The 19,625-nt window shown below is 47.9% G+C and overlaps 1 protein-coding gene across 6 annotated transcripts in view; it reads right to left on the bottom strand.

Annotated features, from left to right (window-relative positions):
* PLXNA4 (plexin A4) overlaps nt 1-19,625 on the bottom strand; it is a 431,262-nt gene that overhangs the window by 112,206 nt on the left and 299,431 nt on the right. For all 6 annotated transcript variants that reach the window (XM_072864978.1, XM_072865153.1, XM_072865238.1 and 3 more), the window contains one exon: nt 1,885-2,008. In XM_072864978.1, coding sequence (XP_072721079.1) covers nt 1,885-2,008 — 124 coding nt within the window. The remainder of the gene's footprint in view (nt 1-1,884; nt 2,009-19,625) is intronic.

The raw sequence follows: 19,625 nt of genomic DNA, 5'->3' as shown, positions 1-19,625 counted from the left end.
TGCAGAAGATGACACCAATGGATAGACCAGTAGTGCTTGGCAACAAACATCATGAGCCAGTGCACACTCTGAACAGACAAGAGGTCCTACATCCCACACGCCTGCTCTGGAGCTGCTGTGATGAGGGAAGAATGGAGGCTTCCCCCAGCAAGTATCTTTTCTCAGAGATCCCAGAGCAGCAGCCCTGGCCTGAAACAGACTCAATTTTCCAAGTCCCCGGACTGAAACAGACTCAGATACAATTTTCTAAGTCCCTGTTAGTGCTCAAAGTCAAAAAGATTGTCTGGTCACCCAGATACCTTCTCCGCCTCTGTGGGCAAGAACTCAATATCATTGACCCTTTGTTAGAACCCAAGTGAGACTCAGTAAGGACACCACCAGCCATTCATTTGTTGGTGCTCCTCTCCTCATTTGCCAAGAGACTATCTGTGGTGACTGTGGATGAGCTGGGACACCAGTCTGTCTGTGACTGGGCTGAGACTCCCATGGAAATGTTCATGCAGATTATTGGGCAACAGTCAGATAACGGCAACTTCTGATCCCAGCAGCTCTGGGTTGACTTGCCCTGCCAGAGTAACCTAGAGGTAAAAGTCTTTTATTCTGTTATCATTTTCAATCGCCCTGAGCCAGGGCGAGTTAGTCCCCTAGGATTTATTCCAACATGAAAGAATTCAACGAATACTGAGAGAATAAGAAAAAGAAACCTTGAACTCCCAGAAGAACAAAGGACTCAAGATGTCTCAGATCAGTTTTGTTTGAAGCCTAGGAAAGTAAAGTCACAGCAAAGCTAAGAGGCTGAAACAAAGCAGCAATGATTGGACATGACTGCTTTGAAAGACTGATTTCATTATCAATGAAGAAACCCTAGCACTCCAAAACCTGTCACCTGGAAGATGCCTGGCAGCTGGACCTTGAGCAACACCATTTAGACCTTTTAGGGTGTGGGGCTAGTGAACAACTCGTCCAGAGATGGAGCTTTTAGGGCCTGGGTTATCAACTCAATTCCAGCCCAAACTAGTATGGCCAAAAGGACAGAACCCTAGTAGCCTGAATTAAATAGGTCTCTGCCTCCTACTCACAAGGTGTTGGGATCTCACCACATAAGGTACTGCTGTCGTGAGTCAGGAGAGGAACCACAAACTGATTACATCTTCAGCAGAGGTTTCTTTCCCCAAGCCCAGAAAATGATCAGGATCATCTACTGCTCTGCCAGCATTCACTGTGCGGCTTTGCTGGCTGCTGACTTCAGTAGCTCGAGGCCATAAAGTCTAAACTTTGTGCTGAGGGAGGTCACAAGAAAGCATGAACCTTGGCAGCCTTAGGTTCCTCTGCATAGCATCCAGCCTCTCTGCTCTGCATACTCAGTGCGGGAGCTGCAGCAGGGTGGAGTTCTTGCTGACTTAAGAAAGACACACTTCCACCCAAGATGACAGAAAATTGGAGCTTATTGAAATAACACATGGTATCCCTCACTGTCCTTATCCTAGAAGGTCATTTCACTATTTCATGATGATGTCCATTGCCTAAAGTCCATGCCCAGCCATACACAAAACCCTCTCCCAAGGAAGTAAACAACTACACTGTATGCACACCACACTTGCAGGGCACAAAGTCCCTTCAGACCTGCCCTCAGCTCCTCACAGCAAACAGGGAAGCATCTTCCACACTTCTAGACAGGGGATAACCAAGGCCAAAATGTCCTCCCATGGCAAATCTTTCTCTGTGCTGGAAAAGTTGCTGGGGAAATTAATGGACTCTGGAGAACCTCTTGCATCAAGCTGCCAGTCCTTCCCACTTGTGCTGAACCCAGGTTGCACATACCTGGGACTGTCAGACTTCATGGGCAGATTAAACCTGAGGGGGACAAGGATTAACGTTCCTCACCAATACGTTGTACTGGGAGACCGAGATGTTGTTGGGATGCACAGTAAGCCGGACGCACTGCTTCATCTCCGAGGCGAATCTCCGAGGCTCGCTGGAGCGCTCACACCGCTCCTTCCTTGTGCACCTGAGCAAATGGGAACAGAGAGGGACAGAGTTAACACAAAGCCAGGCTGGGAGGGTGGGCACAACCCTGGGGCATGGGAGAAGCAATCATTTTGCTTGGAAAGTCAACACTGTACCCTTTGGGACCACACTAGCTGGAAAACCACACTCATGCCCTGGAGCACTCTGACTCCAGTGCTAGCAGCCATGGGATCACTCAGTAGGCTGGAGAGCTGCAAGGACAGCATGAAAGGAGGAAGGGCATTGGGTGAAAGCTCCATTGCAAGGGTAGAATGCACAGCTCTAGAGATGCTCTGTCTCTCTACCCACATAGCAGGTACAGCATAACCTTCCCCTGGGCAAACCCACAGCCCTGAAAACTGTCCTGTCCAAGGGCAGTGGAACATCTTAGGCAGGGAGGTCCTTTTCAGGTAGCTGTGCATACCCCATGCTCTTTGGCCCTGCTGAAGAGACTGCAAATCTGCGGTACTTCTGGGCTGCTGGTTCCTCTCTGGTGGGAAGGAGCAGCCCTCCAATGCACTGCTCAACAGCTGCTAATTAGTCCCTGATAGATTAAGAGGTTTTTGGCGTCTGGTTTGAAAGCGCCTGACTAAACGTGCCCAGGCTTGAATCTTAAAAATTCTGGTGTTCCCAGTTAGCAACAGTTCAGTGAAAGTGGTGGGTGCATGACATCTGGGCTACACAAGCCCATGAAGCTTACACCATGCACTAATGGTTGTCGGTGCTTTCAGCACTGTCACTGTCTCTTGTCTTGTCTGTCCAGTGTAAACACAAGCCAGCAATGTGAATTGGTAGCGGTGCACCCTGTTTCAATCCAGATTTGCATTTGCTTAGCATAAAACACATCTGTATTTTACTCCACATGCACCGCCAAGGCCATTGCTTCAAGGAAGATGTCTGCCTGCAAATCCACAGGGTTAATACAAAAGGACAGCTCCAACTGCATGCCAATTACCTTTTGCCATTAAGCTAATGTTATGGACTCGCACAGGGTGTCTTCAATGGATTTTGTTATTAGCAGTGCTATTACCCCCCATTAAAATCAGCTATAAAGACTAAGTGCGGATGTTAAATTATTCACCCACTCCCAGACTTCGGAGTCTTAGTTGTGAGAGCACACAGGGGCTGCTGGAGGCTTTGCTCCAAGATCACCTGTCAATGTCCTTGCTCCCTGGAGCAGAGATTGTGCCTATATACATGGGGATTTGCAGACGGGGATACAGGGCAACACATGCAAAAGCAACCCAATATATGGCTGAGCCTGAATATTACAAAGCTTGGGGCCTGGCCTAAAACTTTAGGGCTTGGCTTCTCTCTAGTGGCTGACTCTAGATAAAATGAGCACCCCAATTTCAAACTCAAATTGCTCCATCTTACTGGTAGAGGAAAGTTTTGTATTTCCAGTGGCAGTAATCATAAAGGGAGATCTCTGCCATTGTCAGCACGCCCTCAGTTTGCTTTGCAGATTTGAGAGATCGTGCAGCTCCCTCAAACATTGCAGGGAACATTGCAGCTCCCAGTCTCTGTTCCCTAGGAGCCTTCATCCCATTAAGTCTCCTTTAGTGCTGCTGCATGCTGGATCAGGAATTTTAAACGTGCAGTCTCCAGAGGGTTGGACGGATAGCTGATTAACTACTCCCAAAACTGTAAGTCCCCTGTCGTGGAACGAAAGCCATGGCAAAATGCTGACCTAAGATTTTTGTAAGCAATTCTATAAAACAAATAGACACAGCAATCCCATCAAAGATCTGCAGGGCGTGGGAACTCCTCTCCTGAGAATAGCTTGGAAGGAAACCCTTTTGGGCTCAGTGTTAAAACACAAGCGTCTGAATTCTTCAAGATGTCCTGCTACCTCTCATTTATTTCCTCCAGCTGCAGCACAACAGAAATGTCTAGGTTTTCTAAAATTAAACAGGCAGATACCCAGGCTCAGTTCAAGTGTAATAGCACAGTAGGTTGCAAACTCATCCAGCAAATTTGCACAGGAGGACAACACATGGGTATAGGTTAAGCATCTAGGAATGTGGTTTGTATTCCCAGACCCACCACTGAGCAGGAATATAATAATCAGCATCTTATCTTGCTGTTTACTGGTCATACACATTTAAGACATGTAACTCTTCAGACCAAAAACTCATTCTGTGTTAGACTGATGTGTCTTGCAACCTTGATATCTGTTGTAAGGTGTGTTGCCATTCAAATAATGAAATGATGAAAAACCAAACCAAACTAAGCCTGGTTTTAATATAATGTAAATGTTGCAGTGTCAGGCTCTCAGAAATTAGTTACTGCCAGGCTGAAAGTAGCTTCTGCACTCCTAAATCTGCTCCCTGCACTGACACGCTGCAAGCCAGACTTTAATTACAGGTTCACACACTATTATTCCTTTTTTCCATGGGTGACCTCAATTCTGCCACTTCCTAACTTTTGACTTTGACTGTCCAACTTTTTCAATGCAATTTTTCAATTTAAAAACAAAGGGGAGAAAAAAACCCAAAACACCCAACTGTGCCTGGTGCTTGAGTCTGATGATGGGGGAGCTCTGCCAAGCTGAACCAAACTGAGCTGGGCTCTGGGTCACTGGCAGGGTTCAGGCTCTGGAGTCAACATCACAGACTCCTTCCTTGAGCTAGCAGCATAATTCATCCCAGGTAACTGATCCCAGCTGCTGCATAAATCAAGACTAAAGGGATGGAGCTGCCTGCCAGTGGGTTTTGCAGGTTTGTCCATGCAGAGAGGAGTGATGAGGGTTCTTCTCCAGAGCCTTTTGGTTTCCCCCATCTCCTCTTCCTTGACCACCTTATCTATCCTGAGCTGGAGCACGTGGAGCATCCTGTGCGTTTACACACCACTCTCTCCCAGTTGTCTGCCCAGCACCTGCAACTGAGGTTCTTCAGAAGGGAAATGTGGTGGATTTTCAGGGGAGCAGAAAAAGGTACAGACCTGTCATAAAGTAACCTTCTCCCTCCGGTCTTCCTCTGCACTGCCAAAAATGTTCTGCCCTCCCGCAAGAGTGGGGAGAAACAGCAGAGAAAATTGTTTCAGTGTGTGCAGAGCAAAGTATTGCCCTCCAGCATCAGCCTCTCAAATCCCTGAATGGTGTTGGCTGAAATGCAGAAACAAACATGGCAAAGCACCCAGCCGCTGAAGGTAGCTGCCCAGAGGGGACATTGCAGTCCAAAAAGTAAGTTCAGCAAATTGTAAATAAAGGCAAACAGGACTTTTAATAAATAAGTACTTCCAGACACAAGTGCCTGCCTTAGAAAAGTGGTCACCTGGAAGGCAGCTGTCTGCACATGGCAGCTGGACTGTGAAAGGGATAATGAAATATCTCAACCCCAACTAATCATTTCTGTTGTCTCTGTTGAGAGTCAGAATGTACTTTGGGCCCTGGGAGATTGCTGTGACTCTGCTGCGCTCTCATCTGGTGCATCTATTATGGCTTATGCAGAAAAAATACCTTGTACTGCCAATAACTGTTTTGCTTTAATAAAATATCAGTAACTCTAACATGCTGGGTCTGTCAATATGCCGAGATCACTTTCCACTGCCATATAACCTAATTCAATGCTATTCATGCTATAATTAGCTGGTGCGTAACTCCCACCCAGTGGCATCACATTACACTTAAGACACCTAAAAGAGCATATTCCACTCCTGAACTTATTTGCATAAGATTATGGTGTAGACACAGCACTTCTCTGTAAGTCTTAATAACACCTGCTATTTCATTATCAGCTGCATCTTTAACAATTGCTAGTGTCCTGCTTCTGTCCAAACCATTAGCACAAACACTAAGAAACTGGTCCTATCGCTGAACCATGAGGAATATTATTTCCTCCTCATCTCCCATTCAGAATAAATACTGCTAACACTAACCCTCTGTTCACCATCCACTAACCAATTATTTTAATAATGTTAAATTAATACTTTGTGCTTCTATAGCACTTCTCATCTGAGGGTCTCAAAGGGCTTTGCCTGGAGCTAATTAAACTTCACAACACCTCTGTGAGGTTGAAACGTTACCACGCAGAGACAGGAAAGTGAGGCAGAGATGCATGCATGTCAGAGAGCAGAGCAAAGCCCAGGTCCCCTTGTTATCCCACAAGTGTGAGGTTGTTTACCCGGTGTGCGAGACGCCAATATGCACACAGGGCAGAGGTATTTTATCTCATGTCTGTGCAGGGATGGGTGCTAGGTGGTAGCTCCACAAAGCTAGCACAAAGTTCGGTCATACAGATACAGTATTTATACAGTCTAGTTATGCATAAGTAATTACACAAAGCAGTTTTCTATTGGTCTACATTTTTCTTATTTCAACTTAAAGCTACAGTGCTACTTTAATATTCTGCACACCCTCAAAGGTGAAGAAGGGTCTCTGCTTGGGCTGGGGTCTCCAGCTCGAGGGGTGTGACTTTTAGTATTATAATGAGGATAGTTCACGTGATGGTGCTTCTTATCACACTTCTACTAGTTGTTTCAGATGGTTCCTAAAACATCTTAATGAGCTTACAGATTTCTCCAGGATGTGCTTTTCTCACAAGGACAGTAATTCTTGTTTAGATGTTCTGCTTTCCAGCCTAAATCCCCCTTATCATCTTTACATAAGCCTTGGCCTTCCACCAGCTCCTGTTAGACTACACTGTTAGACTCCACCCTGAGGATGAGATGAAGGCCCTGGTTTGGGACCCAAGAGATCATGGTTAAATCCCAGGTCTGCCATGTGGGACCTAAAGCAACCTTCTGGGGCCACATTCTGCAGACACCAGCAGCAGAGGGGTAAGGTGCTATTCCACTCTGCAACGAGATGCTAAGGGCTCTTCTGCCTTGCTAGGCTTGGTTTGACTCAGTCCACCACCTCTAGGGTTTGTCTCTAAATGTCCAAGGTTAGGAGGGTTAATCTGAAGCCCAGAAAACTTTGGAGAGGCTGAGCACAGACCCAAGAGCTCCATGCACCTGGATAGACCAGGTACAGGAAGGGTCAAGTGGCGTACTCCTCCACATGCAAGTTCTTTGTTTTCCTATGCACAGCGTGGAAAACAGATCATGCTACTGCAGGGTTGGCAGCTTAACAGAAAGCATGCATGCCATGTGCATGCTTTCACCTGCTTTTGCCTCTCAGTGAAGACACATCTCCACCATCCTATCAGAAAAAAACCCACCGCCACCAACAACAAAAATGAACAAACAAACCACAAAGAAACCCCAACAAGCCAAAAACCATTATCTTATCTTTATTTTTCATCTTGCCTCTTTTTGGCTGTATTTTTGTTTCTTCCATGCCCAGCACAGTGGGCTCCTGAACCTTGCTGCACCCTCACTGTCACCGAAATCGGGAATCAAACTCCTTAACACCAATGTAGTATTAAGAAGCAGGCATTCTTTATTACAGCGCCGGATGCACGCTAGGTGGAACGATCCCCCGTGCATCCGGTGCCGTAATAAAGAATGCCTGCTTCTTAATACTACATTGGTGTTAAGGAGTTTGATTCCCGATTTCGGTGACATCACCATACAGTCCTGCAGACCCTCATCCCCATCCTATCAGTTTACCCTGAAAAGTCGCTCTTGTACTTCTCTGGACCGTTGCACCTTCGCTTCCTCCACCTTGGGGTTGTGCCTTTGCCATCCAGACCTCATGGGATCTGGACTAATGGTGATAAAGTGCTTATGGACATGGTATAGTGGTGGTCTTGGTAGTGTTAGGTTTATGGTTGGACTCGATGATCTTAAAGGTCTTTTCCAACCTATAGGATTCTGTCATTCTGTGATTCCGTGAAAGTGTCTGTGATCAAAACATCTGCAGGGGATGGAGCTTGGTTCAGGAGGCTGAAGATGACTGAAATAGGAAGGTCTTGTCTGACCATGTAGGGGCTAAGCACGGGGAGAAAACTGGGGAAAAGAGGCTGTTTGAAGAGGGAAGGGAGCAGGGGAGTTGTGATACCAAGAAGTAAGTGCTAATTGAGGCCATCCTTCATGAGAGCAGTAAGGTGGGACAAGTGCCTCAAAGGGGAATATTTCTCTGCCCCTCCCACTTCTTGTCCATCTCTCCATCCCACCACTACCTGAAATGCCTGAGTTTGCTTTGGGTGACTCCTGATGTCTTAGCAGAGGGAAATGAGAGGAAGGTGCTCGTGTGCTCTCCCCTCCCAGGCAGGGTGCTTGGAGGTTGGCAGAGCTGCAGAAGCTCTTAGGACCTGAGCCAGAGCACCCCTGCATCTCCCATTTCTTGTACCATGATGAAGACACATGCTGCACTGAGAGCTCTACAGACCAAGATCTTCAGCCTTATCTCTGGCCATTCATTAGGGTCAAACTACTTCACAGTCTCATGAGCTATGGGCTTTTCCCTTAGTCATACCTGTCAGCAAGGCAGCCCTTAGTATCACTTGTGAAGACAAATTATATGCATTTAAAAGGCACGATGGCCCTTGTGCCTGGCCTTTCTAGTGGTAATTATTTTCTAAAAGACATGCAAAACCCTGATAAGATCATGCAGTGAGTTCCTCTTATAATTTAGACTTGCAGGGTCGGAGGTGCTTGGCTGCCCCACAGACCCAAGTGGTGGCTTGGAGCCACAAGGCTTTGGAGAGAGGTGGAAAGTTGTTCTGCTAATTCACACCATTAGCCAGATCTGGTGGTACCTGCTGGAGACCAAGCTAAAACCCTGAGTGGACAAAACAGACAGAGGCAAATACTCCTGGGAGGAGAAAGCCAAGGAGGAAGTTTCTGTAAATCTTTTTTTTTCTTCTTTTTTTTTTTTTTTGTGGGGATGTGGAAATAGTGCAGTCAAATAGTCCTGACAGAGTCTTTCTTGTTTATATCCATAGCTGTTGAAAAAAGAGAATATTTTGATTTTTTCTTTGTTTTTTTTTCCTTCATTTTCCCAGAAGCAGACTAAAATATCCAACTTTTCTAATATGAGACAAAAAAAAAAAGTCAGTTTTCTGGCAATGGAAAAGGTCTTATCTGCAATTTTGTCAATTAAAAACAATTTTCAAGACAAAAGAGTGGTGATTGGATCTGATCAGACATTGCTAATCAGAACAGAGGGGTTGTTTTTTTTTTACAAATGGCAATTAGCACATTATACAATTTTTTTATTCAGGAAAAAAAATCTTACCATTAAAAAAAAATGAATTCCCAGAATTAAAATCCAAACAAATTAATCTTTTTTGGAGAAGCCTCACCATTTGATGCATAGCAGTTTTCTCTTGACTGTTTTTGCATTGCAAGATTTATAATCTGGCCAGTGAAATGGGCTTGCAGGGAAGAAGAGGGATATGAAGCATATGTATTTGATGCCAAAGGTGGGGGGGAGCAGCATGAGAGACAGCTCAAAGGTTTGGGTCAGCTCAGCAAACCAAAATGACACCCTTCCACTGCCTCCAAACAGGTAATTTGCGGCCATCGCTGTTTTGCAAAAGGTTTTGACATTTCAGCTTTCCTTTCTGATTCCAAACGGTGACATTTCCCGCAGGAGACAAATTCACTCACCTTTTGACAGAATAATCACAGCCACCTTTTTCTTACACCTTCCCACCAGTGCTGGTAAACTCAAAGTGGCAGGTGGGAACCAGTGGACACCCCATTCACACCAGCAGGGACAGGCCACTGGGGCAGGATGGGATATTTTGATGGGACAGAGGCTTCACGTTGGTATCCCCATTTGCCTCCCCAACCTGTTTATTTTGTCGTGGTGTGAGGTCGCTCACACTGAGGTCCTCAGTGTGTGCAAGTTGGAGATGTTGCCCCATCCCATTCCTCACCCTTTCCCAGTTCTGTGTTTTTGTGCTTGGGCACAATTGCCCATGCTTTCCTCATATCTCTTCAGCTCTTCCCCTTAAATTCACCTGGTCTTTTGGTCCTGCCTTCCTCTCTTCTTCTCAGGTCGTCTATCTGTCTCCTTGACTCTCATCACAAGAGTCGTCATGTGTCTCCTAATCTCCTCGTGCCCAACCAAGAGAAAATAGGATATGGGGAAAGAGAATGTGGGCCTGGGTGGAGCAGGGATGGGGACATGGGGAGAGGGGAGGAAGGTGGGGAACAAGGGTCCAGCAGCCAGCTTGCACATCTAGACTCTCTGTGAGGACAGCGATGGGCAGGGCTGGTGTGAACACCTCCATAGTCCGAGCTACAAGCACTACCACCCCTTCGCATGCTTCATGGTCTGACCTTTCTGCCACCTCCAGTGGTCTCTGCCCAGGTGTGTTTGACAGAGGAGAAAGGAGACCAAGGAGAAAGTTCAGGAAAATTCCCATGGAGAAGGGTAGAGGGGATGAAGGGAATCTTTCAGGGAAATCTGATTTAGGTCTCAGTTTGAAGACCCTGAGAAGTGCAGATGGTCCCAGCCATCCTGCAGTAAGACAGGGCAAGAGAATGATTTTCCATTTCTTCGCTCTCTTCATCTCCAAGGGGAAATCTGAGATTTCCCAGCCCAGCAAAAGCCCATGGTGAGGCAGGCTGCACTTGCAGGTGGCTGGCAAGGGTCAAACTGAAGAGGTTCTCCCATCCCCAGCTCAGCACAGAACAACAAATTGGGAATCTGAAGTCTAGCAGGGGATGTAGGCATGGCCCAGTAGCAGCACTCCTTGCCCCTGAGGGGAAGGGGCACTTCCTCCAAAATTAAATAACAGAAAGGATGGCTGTTCCTCAAAGTTTTCAGTGCTGTACCACACCAGCACTCATGTCCCGGGCAAAGCTGGGGCAGGCTACAGAGCCTGGGGGGTGACAGGGAGACTTCTGGCATCACTGCATCACTTGAGTTTTCCTCTCTCTACACAAAGCCAGACAGCTTCTGGAAGAGGGTCACTTGATGTCCTACCTGTTTCCCCAGCCTTCCTTCCCAGCACAAACATTGCACAGAGGATTGCCCAAGACTCCCTGTCCCTGCCCTGCCTGAAGTCCTTCCTCAGAGGCTGGAGGGGATGTCTACTCGAAGACCAGCCAAGTAGGTTGGCAATGCTTTTTGCAAGGTGGTCAGCAGAGGGAGCTCAGTGGAAGCCAAGTGCAAACCCTCCTAATGGCATTTTCAGCCAGGTCTGGCGACAGGAATCTGGGAAGAGACTGCAGGACACAGAGAAACATTCATTTCCAGGAGGCTTTGGAGATTCAAGCTATCTCGCTGTGATGGTCTGAATCAGTCTCATTAGTCTGGTCCTCCTTTTAGGATGAGATGCAGTATGACAGCTTCATTATTTATTGGGGAAAAGTTTTTGGTTTCCCAGTTGGAAAGAAGGATGAGGCAGGAACAGTGCAATTAAAGGGATCTGGGGATACGAGGTTTGTTTTATCCAAAGTCTGACCAACGTGTGCAGCCGGCTTTGTGTCTCATGACATGGCTTTACCACAAGGGGGGAGCAAGGCTGGGGAAGGAGGGAGCAGCTGAAATTTGCCTTTCCCTCTGCTGGAGCCAAAGCAAATTTCTGACTGGAGTCAGGAAAAGGAAGGAGATTCAGTCCCACTCACATGTAAAGTTTAAGGTCAGTTTTAGCAATGTTTTGACATTTCCAGGTTCCCTTGAGGTCCTAAGAATAGGAATGCCATAAACGTTGAGACGCAGACATAACTGACCTTAAACTTTATGTGGGGATGTGGCAAATAACCATCCCTTCCTGTCTACTCTTTCTGGCCTCCAGGTTGCCCTCCATTCCTGTCAGAGGATAGCTGAAATTTAGCTCTCTCTGGCATGAAGGAGTTAAATTTTATCCACTGCCTGGATATTCCATTCAGGACAGAAAGGTAGGAGATGCTGCAGGAAAAGAAGGACAAATCCAAGCTGAGATCATGCACAGGATCGTTCCTGTGAAATGCGTCCTGGCAGTGAGAGAAGGGGAAGCTTTCTCAGCAAATTCATATGCATCGGAGGAAGGAGTTGGACCCTTGTTTTCATCTTTCGCTCTAACCACAAACAGGCTCGCCTCCCTGAAAAACCTGCTCTTTGACCATCAGAGATGAGTGTGGGCAAAGATGGGAAAAAGGCCATTGGGGTGGCCGGGGGAAGCCAAAGCAGTGGGGTTTTTTAACTGGTGGTATTTTGGAACCCAGAGGTCTGTGGATTCTCTGGAAGAGATATGGAGAAGGTAACTCAAGGAACAAATTCACTGTTTGGAGCTTTGCATCTCCCCAGGGCAATTTTTCAGGCACCACAAGCCACAAAAAGTTTCAGACCACAAACCAAAGCTCACTCCCACCCCTGCTCTTCTCAATGTCCCAGCAGGGACAGTCCTGAGGTGAAAGACCAGAAGTCCCCTCCATCCTTGGGCTGCAGTTCGAGGAGGGAAACACCACCCTACCAAAGCTGGCACTTCCCCGCATGCCTCCTGCCCGCCGCCACCGACCCTGTCACTTCGCCAAATAGAGTGAGGATGCTAATTGCTCTGCCTGCTAATCTATTCTAATGCATGGTAATAGAAGCCGAGTTTCTGCCCTGATAACTCTCCCGGCTTATGCTGCAGAACGGCAATCCCACCACCCGCCCGTTATCTCTGTCCCCAGGTGGGCTCCTCCCTCTATCGCAGCGATTGAATAAGCCCACCCCCGGAGCCCCGCGGGGCGTGGGTGCAAGGGATTTACTCCTCCATCTCCCGCCCTACAAAGCCAGGCACTCCGTGAACAGCATCCCTCCTCCCCTGCTTTGGGGGATTTCATGCCCCTTCTCCTTTCTCTCACCCCCCTCCCCACGTTTCCAGAGCTGCAGATTGTCTGGTCCATGCTAATCTTGCCTGGGGGGCCCTGGGTTGGCCCATCAAATGCAACCTGCTCCCCTGCTTGTGAACAAAGGTTCAGAGGTGGCCCAAGGACCACACCAGCTCACGCACTGCTGGGGTGCAGCCACAGACAAGCGATTTGTGTGTACACATGCGTGTGCCTCTGTAGGCAGATCCCTGATGAGCATTTTTATGGCTCATTCAAGCCTGAGATGAACGGGAGCATTTCACATGCAAATGCCTGGAAACTTGGAGCCTTTGTCCGATGAAGAATTGGAAATTGTTTGCTGGCACAGGGGAAGGAGAGTGTGGAAATGAGGGAGGGGGGTCTGTGGAAGGTGGTGTGGAAATATATCCCTCAGCTGGTCCTGCTCAGCATGACAGAAAGGCTCTCTTCTTCCCATGACAGCCATCGTGTTCAGAGAGACCTCAAAAAGCCCCAACAAGCTCTGCAGTATCAGTCAACCTCCGGGACTGAACAGCTTTGGAGTGAGGATTTGGCTTCAGGTGGGTCCCAGCCTCAGGCTGCAGGTGATGATGGCATTTCAGCCTGGGCAACTCTACTTCCATTGTCTTCAGTTTCTAGCAAGACCTGTGCCATGAAGCTAGGCTGCCCTGACAAACAGTGGCATTTGTTGATTCCCACCTGACACTGCAAACTCACTTGAAGCAGTGACTAGCAGCAATTGTGCTAGTGGAAGGGTACAGGTCCCTGGAAGAAATCTATTCCCTGCTGTAGAAGCAGTCTGAAAAAAGCCAACATGTGTGTTTGACATATGGGAGGATGGGTATCACCTGCCTTCATCCACTGACCCCTTCCAACCTCCTGCAAGGGTCAAAGACACAAGGAAAGGACATCTCTGAAGCTGCAGGGTCTCTGCTATGCTGTCTTTTAAATCACAGCCCTCTGACTCCTTTTGTTGATGAACTAACCAGGCGCAACACAAGCCTGGAAGGTAAAGGCAGGAAGAGAATATCAGAGCACAAAATCACAAGCAGCAGGCAGAACTCAAGCCAAAGGCACGCATAGGAACTGCAGTCAATCCAGAGCACTGAGGTGGTCCACAAGAAACAAATCACAGGAATCTGCCTGGAACCATCTTTTGCCATCTGCCCATAAAAGACTGGGCTTCAAATGAAGATGGAAAAGCCCCTGAAGATTCAGCTGAAGGCTACCTGAGTAATACAAGCTTCTGTCTCTGAGGAGGCAGTAAAATAACTTTCCCAGCACTGAATTCACTTACAGTCATTTTAAAGAAAATTAAAAAAGAAGAAAGTGAGAGAAAGGGAACAAGGTTGCTAGATAAGGCAAGTAATTAATGAACAAAATTGCTTTTCCCAGAGAGCATCCTATCATGGCCCTTCCTATTCATGCTAATAATATTTGTGAGTGTCTTCCCCAGAACCTGGGTAGATAACACCTACGCTCTCCTGCGCTCCTACATGCTCTCCTCTGCAAGGGCTGATGCAAATAATTTGTTCAAAGGGGATGAAGCTCTTTGTTCATGGCCAGATTCAGATGCCTGGGAACATCATCCCTGAATTCTTCGTGGGAGCTTCTCTCAAGTAACTCTGGAGAAATGGATTTGGTCTTTTCCCTGTCACCGTGGCCCAAATGCCAAGTATCTGTTGGTAAAGATTATGCAAGGTGCCCATGCCTCCAAAAAGGTAAAATTGGGAGTGTGCTGCTCAGAGATCAGAGCTTATCCAAATCAGTGGTCCTGAGGTTTCCCCATGAATCACTGCCAAGACTGCAGTGAGACCCAGGAGTCCTAAAAGATGTGTGGGAGGCTTTGGTGCCACTTCAGCCTCACCTCTTAAAGGACAAACAGGGCAGGAAAACTGCAAATGAGGAGCACAGCATCTGTATTCAAGGAGGTTTGCAGGGAGGTTTGGGGAGCCATGGGAAGTACACTGTAAGGGGTCCCCCAACTTACACAGATACTGAATCACTGCCAGACTCAGCCAGCATGTAACTTAATTGCTTTTTTGCTCATAGCATCTGCTGTTCTGACTTGGGGAAGCATAGCAAGAAGAGATAAAACAGTTCCACAGGATAGACTGACTGGGCTTGAACACTGTTTACTGAAATCCCCCACCACTAGAAATCCCTTGCCCCAAAAAGTTTTACCCAGAAAGGTGCAGGTCACAGGGGACCCCACAGAGTTTCTCAAACCAGGCTCTCCCTCCCCACTGCTCCTTTCAACCTTCATCGATATCTCCTTTTTCACGTCAGTCTTCAGCTCCTTCCCTTCCCTCCTCCTCCTGCCCATGCGCATCCATTCATCTGCCCATGTCCCCTGGCAGCAGAGCCAGCAGACAATGGTGTGTGCTGTAGCTCCAGTGTTTGTTGGTGGCAGAGACAGTTCTTCCCTCTGGGCCCAAACTTTCCCCATGATTTGCAGCAGTACAATTAAAAACCTGAAAAAAACACAGGATAGCACTGAGAGAATTCCATCGACCCCCCATTACCATGCAGACCTTGAAAGGAAGGTGCCCTGCTGCCCCATAGCTCCGGTTGGAGAGGAGAGGCACTCCACATGGAAAGTTAAGCCTCACTGGGGAAAAATAAGCCAAGGAACCTCTTCGCCCAGGCTTGGCTTTCTCCATGTGATGCGAAATCACTGTGATGGGATTTGCTGCCTGAAGAAGACAGGCACCCATGCAGTCTCACCAACCCCACTCAGACTGCATCTGAAGTGCCCAATCCATCTCTAGGACATTTGTCTCTTTGGAGCAAGGAAAAAGCACAGGTTGAGCTGGATGCCCAGCCTTCAACAGGTGAACTGTCTCATAGGTCATAAGAAAAGTATAAAATGTCTTCACATGGTAGTTTGCAGGCCCTCACATGACTGATGCACAGGCTTTTGGTCAGAGCTAAAGCTTCCCAATTACCTAAGTCAGCATTTCACCCCAGCTCTGACACAAATCACAATAAAAACCCTACTCAAAGTATGCCTCATCCTGACTTTCACAGCTCAGCTCCTTCATGCTGTGCACTAGGAAAGGAAATTTTGGGGCAGAGGAACAAGAGGAAAAATAGAGCAGGAAGGATTTTAATCTTAAGACTCTCTGCCCTTCTCTGCCCAAGCCTCCTCCAGCCAAAAAGCCAGAGAACAAGCTTGGTTCCCCTCTTCCTAAGATTTTTCTCCTTGCTGAACACTAAGGCCACATCAGGCAGCCTGAGCTCCCTCTACAGTGGTTGCCTACCCAGCAAGGTGAGCAAGCTGGCTCTGGAGAGAGGTTTGGAGTTGAGCAAGAGTCCACCCAGAGCCAACCCATAAGAAACAAAAGGACCAGGACTTCAGATGACCCTAGAAATGATCCCTACCTCATCCCTCTCCTGCTTTAACCATTCATCCAAAAGGAGGCCCTAAGGCATTATTCCCCTAAAACACACGAGGAGCTCCTAGTCCAGTCCGGCACACACCACTGAGCCTGCCCCTCACACCATGAGGCACAGGAAAGCACTCCCTGACCTGCAGCTTTGCTGGGGATCTCAGCTAATGCTCCAGCTGCAAGGAAAAGGCTGTCAGCACGTGATGTATGAATTTCCCCTCATCCGTGCGTGGCTGGAAGGGATGGGTTAAATGCTGAAAAATTGCTGTGGTGCTGTGAATGACCTCCGGCAGGCTGGGTTGTCAGATGCATGGCAATAGAGACATTTATTATACATTCCAGGTGTCCATCTCCCACACAGGTTTTCCTAGTTTCCTTCCCTTTAAAAGCATGTTGTTTCTGGAGATAACTTGCATGGTGCTCCTCTCTGGACCATTCTGAGACTACTGGGTATGCAGGATGGCCAGGTTGTGCTGGTGGCTGTGATGGAAGTCACCATGAGAAGGTATTATTTCTCCTGGCTGTGACAGTGCACAGCAATGCTCCAACACAGGCTGTGAAGTCGTGATAGTGTGGATCCAGTGTGGGTCGGTGGTAGGAAAGGGCTGGGGATGCTGAAAGAGGTAGGAATTCAAGTGCAGTTTCATGATGTTGGCTCTCATGCATGATTACCCGTATGAGGCACATCTTCTCCCAACATGATAATATGTGATGGACAAAAGCCCAACTATATCTGCAAAGAGCAAGAGAGTCCTGCTAGACTTGGAGTCCTTCAGGATCAATCCTATAACATCCAATCCAGAATCCTGGATTCAAACCATCCATCTTATGGGTTGGTTGCAGGACTCAGGTTTTTAATTACATCTAGAAGGGAAACAATAGTCTTCACTGTGCACTGAGGAAAAGGCCAGGCAGCAGAAGTGGAGCCCATGGTGTGTTTGTGCTCTCAGATGTGTTATAAAACAGGGTGAGGACTCTTTGAGACAGCCTGGTTGGATCTAGAGTCAGGCCTATGCTCTGCATGTAGCAAGATGGTGACATAAAAAGGTCTAGGCTACCTGCTTATGTTGTGAAGGTAAAGGGCAGACTTGGCAATAGGCTGAAGTGCATTAAGCCCCACTTAAATGATCCTGCTCCAATCTGCACCACTTGCTGAGGGAGAGCAGAAGTCGGGACATCAGCTGGTAGGACAGGCTGTAGCGTGCTCATCCTCATTCATCCCTGACCCACTGAGACAGCAAAAATCTTCATCACTCAGATACAATGTGGGTCTGGGCTCCACTTGTGCAGAGAGCTGCTGAGCTCAGGATGCCTCTGCTCCTGATGGTGTGGATGTCTCGGCATCGGAGGAGGCTTGGACTAGCATTTATCTCAGGTTGCAGATGTGTCCTCGGGAGCGTGGGTAGGTTGGCAGAGTCAGGAGACAAAGGTGCTTGGTGCAGGCTCCGACCCACCCCTTCCCCTGCCATAGCTGTCCTCGCAGCCCAGGGTGTTAAGTGTCATTTGAATCTGGTGCAGCACATGAGGTGAAGGTGTTATTATTCAAGCCACTGGTTCCAATGAGATTATCCAGTCTAATGGAGCAGCTTGCATGGACCTCCTCTAAGCCTGAATTTTCACTGTCAGACAATCCCCAGTCAAGTGGAAAATTAGAAGGAGAAGGGAAGAGGGGGTTGTGGAGGGGAGAAGGGAGGGGATGATTAAGTTCTCTAGAAATTAATTCATAACTAGAGAAATGGAAATAATAACTCCCCAAGCCGATGGACAATCCCCAGCAAACACATTTCAATTTGGAAGCCAGCTTTGCTGCCATTGCATCGTTTGCTTTCTGGCTCACGCTGCTTCATTGATTTAATTTTCCACCCAAGGTGTTGACTTTGTCCTTGGATCGTGGCTCCTGCTTTCTCCCTGCCAAGGCTTGAGCAGTTCAGAGCTCCCTCGCTACCCCTGGCCACCCAACCTGCAGCACCCAGTGTTGGGCAGGTCCAGTGGAGAGCACTGGCTGGAAGTGAGGGTAGAGCTGCAGTAATGCAATGGGGAAGAGACAGAAGGGAAAGAAAGGGGGGAAAAGGAAGGAAAGGAAGGAAGGATCTCACTTTTTAGTCCTCTCTAGTTTTTTTTTCTCAGGAATAGATCCCAGCACTTGACAGGTTTAGAAGCTCTTGTGTAAAGCACACATGCATGCTCAGTGGAGTTCACCGCCAACACCAGCCTTTTTCACCCTGACAGCAAAATGTGCATGTCTCTTTGGTATATTGTGATCCCACACACTGTCCAAGGGCAAGACAGGACTTCGTCAAAGTCTCTAGACTGCCAAAGCTTCCACAAGCAGTTTGTTGGGTGAAGCAGCTTCTAAAAACAGCTGGATATTCAATTCAGAGACGGCAGGGCTCACCTCCATGGCATTACTTAATAGCAGTGCCACATACAGCAGCTTTATCCCCAGTTGTGAGAGATATCACAGTACAGGCTCATAAATATTGTCCTAGGGCCTGACTCTCAACAAACCATGTCCTCAGCCATCAAAAGCCAGACCTGTTGCCCAACAACTATGTGGACCTGGGAAATGGTAAAATAGCAATGCAGAGCTTTTGGCCCCAAGATGCCAGGACCATGGGTTCAACTGAATACCAGTTAATGAACAAAGAGGTGGGGACATGCAGGCTGAACTGCAGCAGGGGACAGCGGTTCTCCAGCAGCTAGGGGTTCCTGAGTACAGAGCTCTGCTCAGCTGCTTGGCAGGGCTTGCACACACATGCACACACAGCAGCCCTGAAATGGCCTTGAAATGGGGCTGGAGAGAGTTAACAATTGTTTACCTGATTCCCCAGTGCAGCTCGGTAAAATGTTACTGCTTCCCAGAGGCACGAAATATAATTTTGCCTTAAAGGTTAATAGTATTCTACTCACTGAGGAAAGAAACGAGTGCTTGAAAAGCTCTTTCATTAGGATCCCAGCCTACTGCACTTCGGATGGTACCCAGGGCTCTGACCACCAAGGGGAGCTGGCCTCTCCCAGCCAAAGGCTGCTCTCCCTCTCCTCCCGCCTGCACAGCCAGCATCAGCAGCTCTGTTTGCAAGAAAGATCTCTTCCCAGGGATTCAGAAGTTTCTAGCACTGAATTTAAATTAAAGGCACTTCTCATGACCTTGGGCAAGAGTGAGTCCCTTACTCATGAAATGCAAGTGATATTTCCCTGTGCTTTGTGGGGATTTATTATCCTTACTAACAATGAATGCACCGAAACAGAGAAAAAAACACCCAATCCTTGTGGCAGGGAGAATGCTGAGAGTCCTCAGCAACCAGAGGCTGCCCAGGCAGAACTGCCCTGAGCAAGCCCACTCCTCGCTGAGTTGCTGGCCCTCTCCAAGCACACCCTCAGTAGCATTTGGGGGTACGGTGCCCTCCTGCTGCAGAGCAGAGGATGCATCCACAGCTGCCAGGTGGTTGGTGACTGGGAAGACGCTTCGATGAGGCAGCTGTGACCTTTATGTGCTTTAAGCCTCTCCCAGAAGAAGAGGATGCTGGAAAACAAGGCTGCTCCTAGTTTATGTGTAAATATGCCAGGTGC

The sequence above is a fragment of the Ciconia boyciana genome, chromosome 1 (assembly GCF_034638445.1).
Source record: "Ciconia boyciana chromosome 1, ASM3463844v1, whole genome shotgun sequence".
Classification (NCBI taxonomy): domain Eukaryota; kingdom Metazoa; phylum Chordata; class Aves; order Ciconiiformes; family Ciconiidae; genus Ciconia; species Ciconia boyciana.
This window is presented reverse-complemented; position numbering and strand designations above follow the sequence as displayed.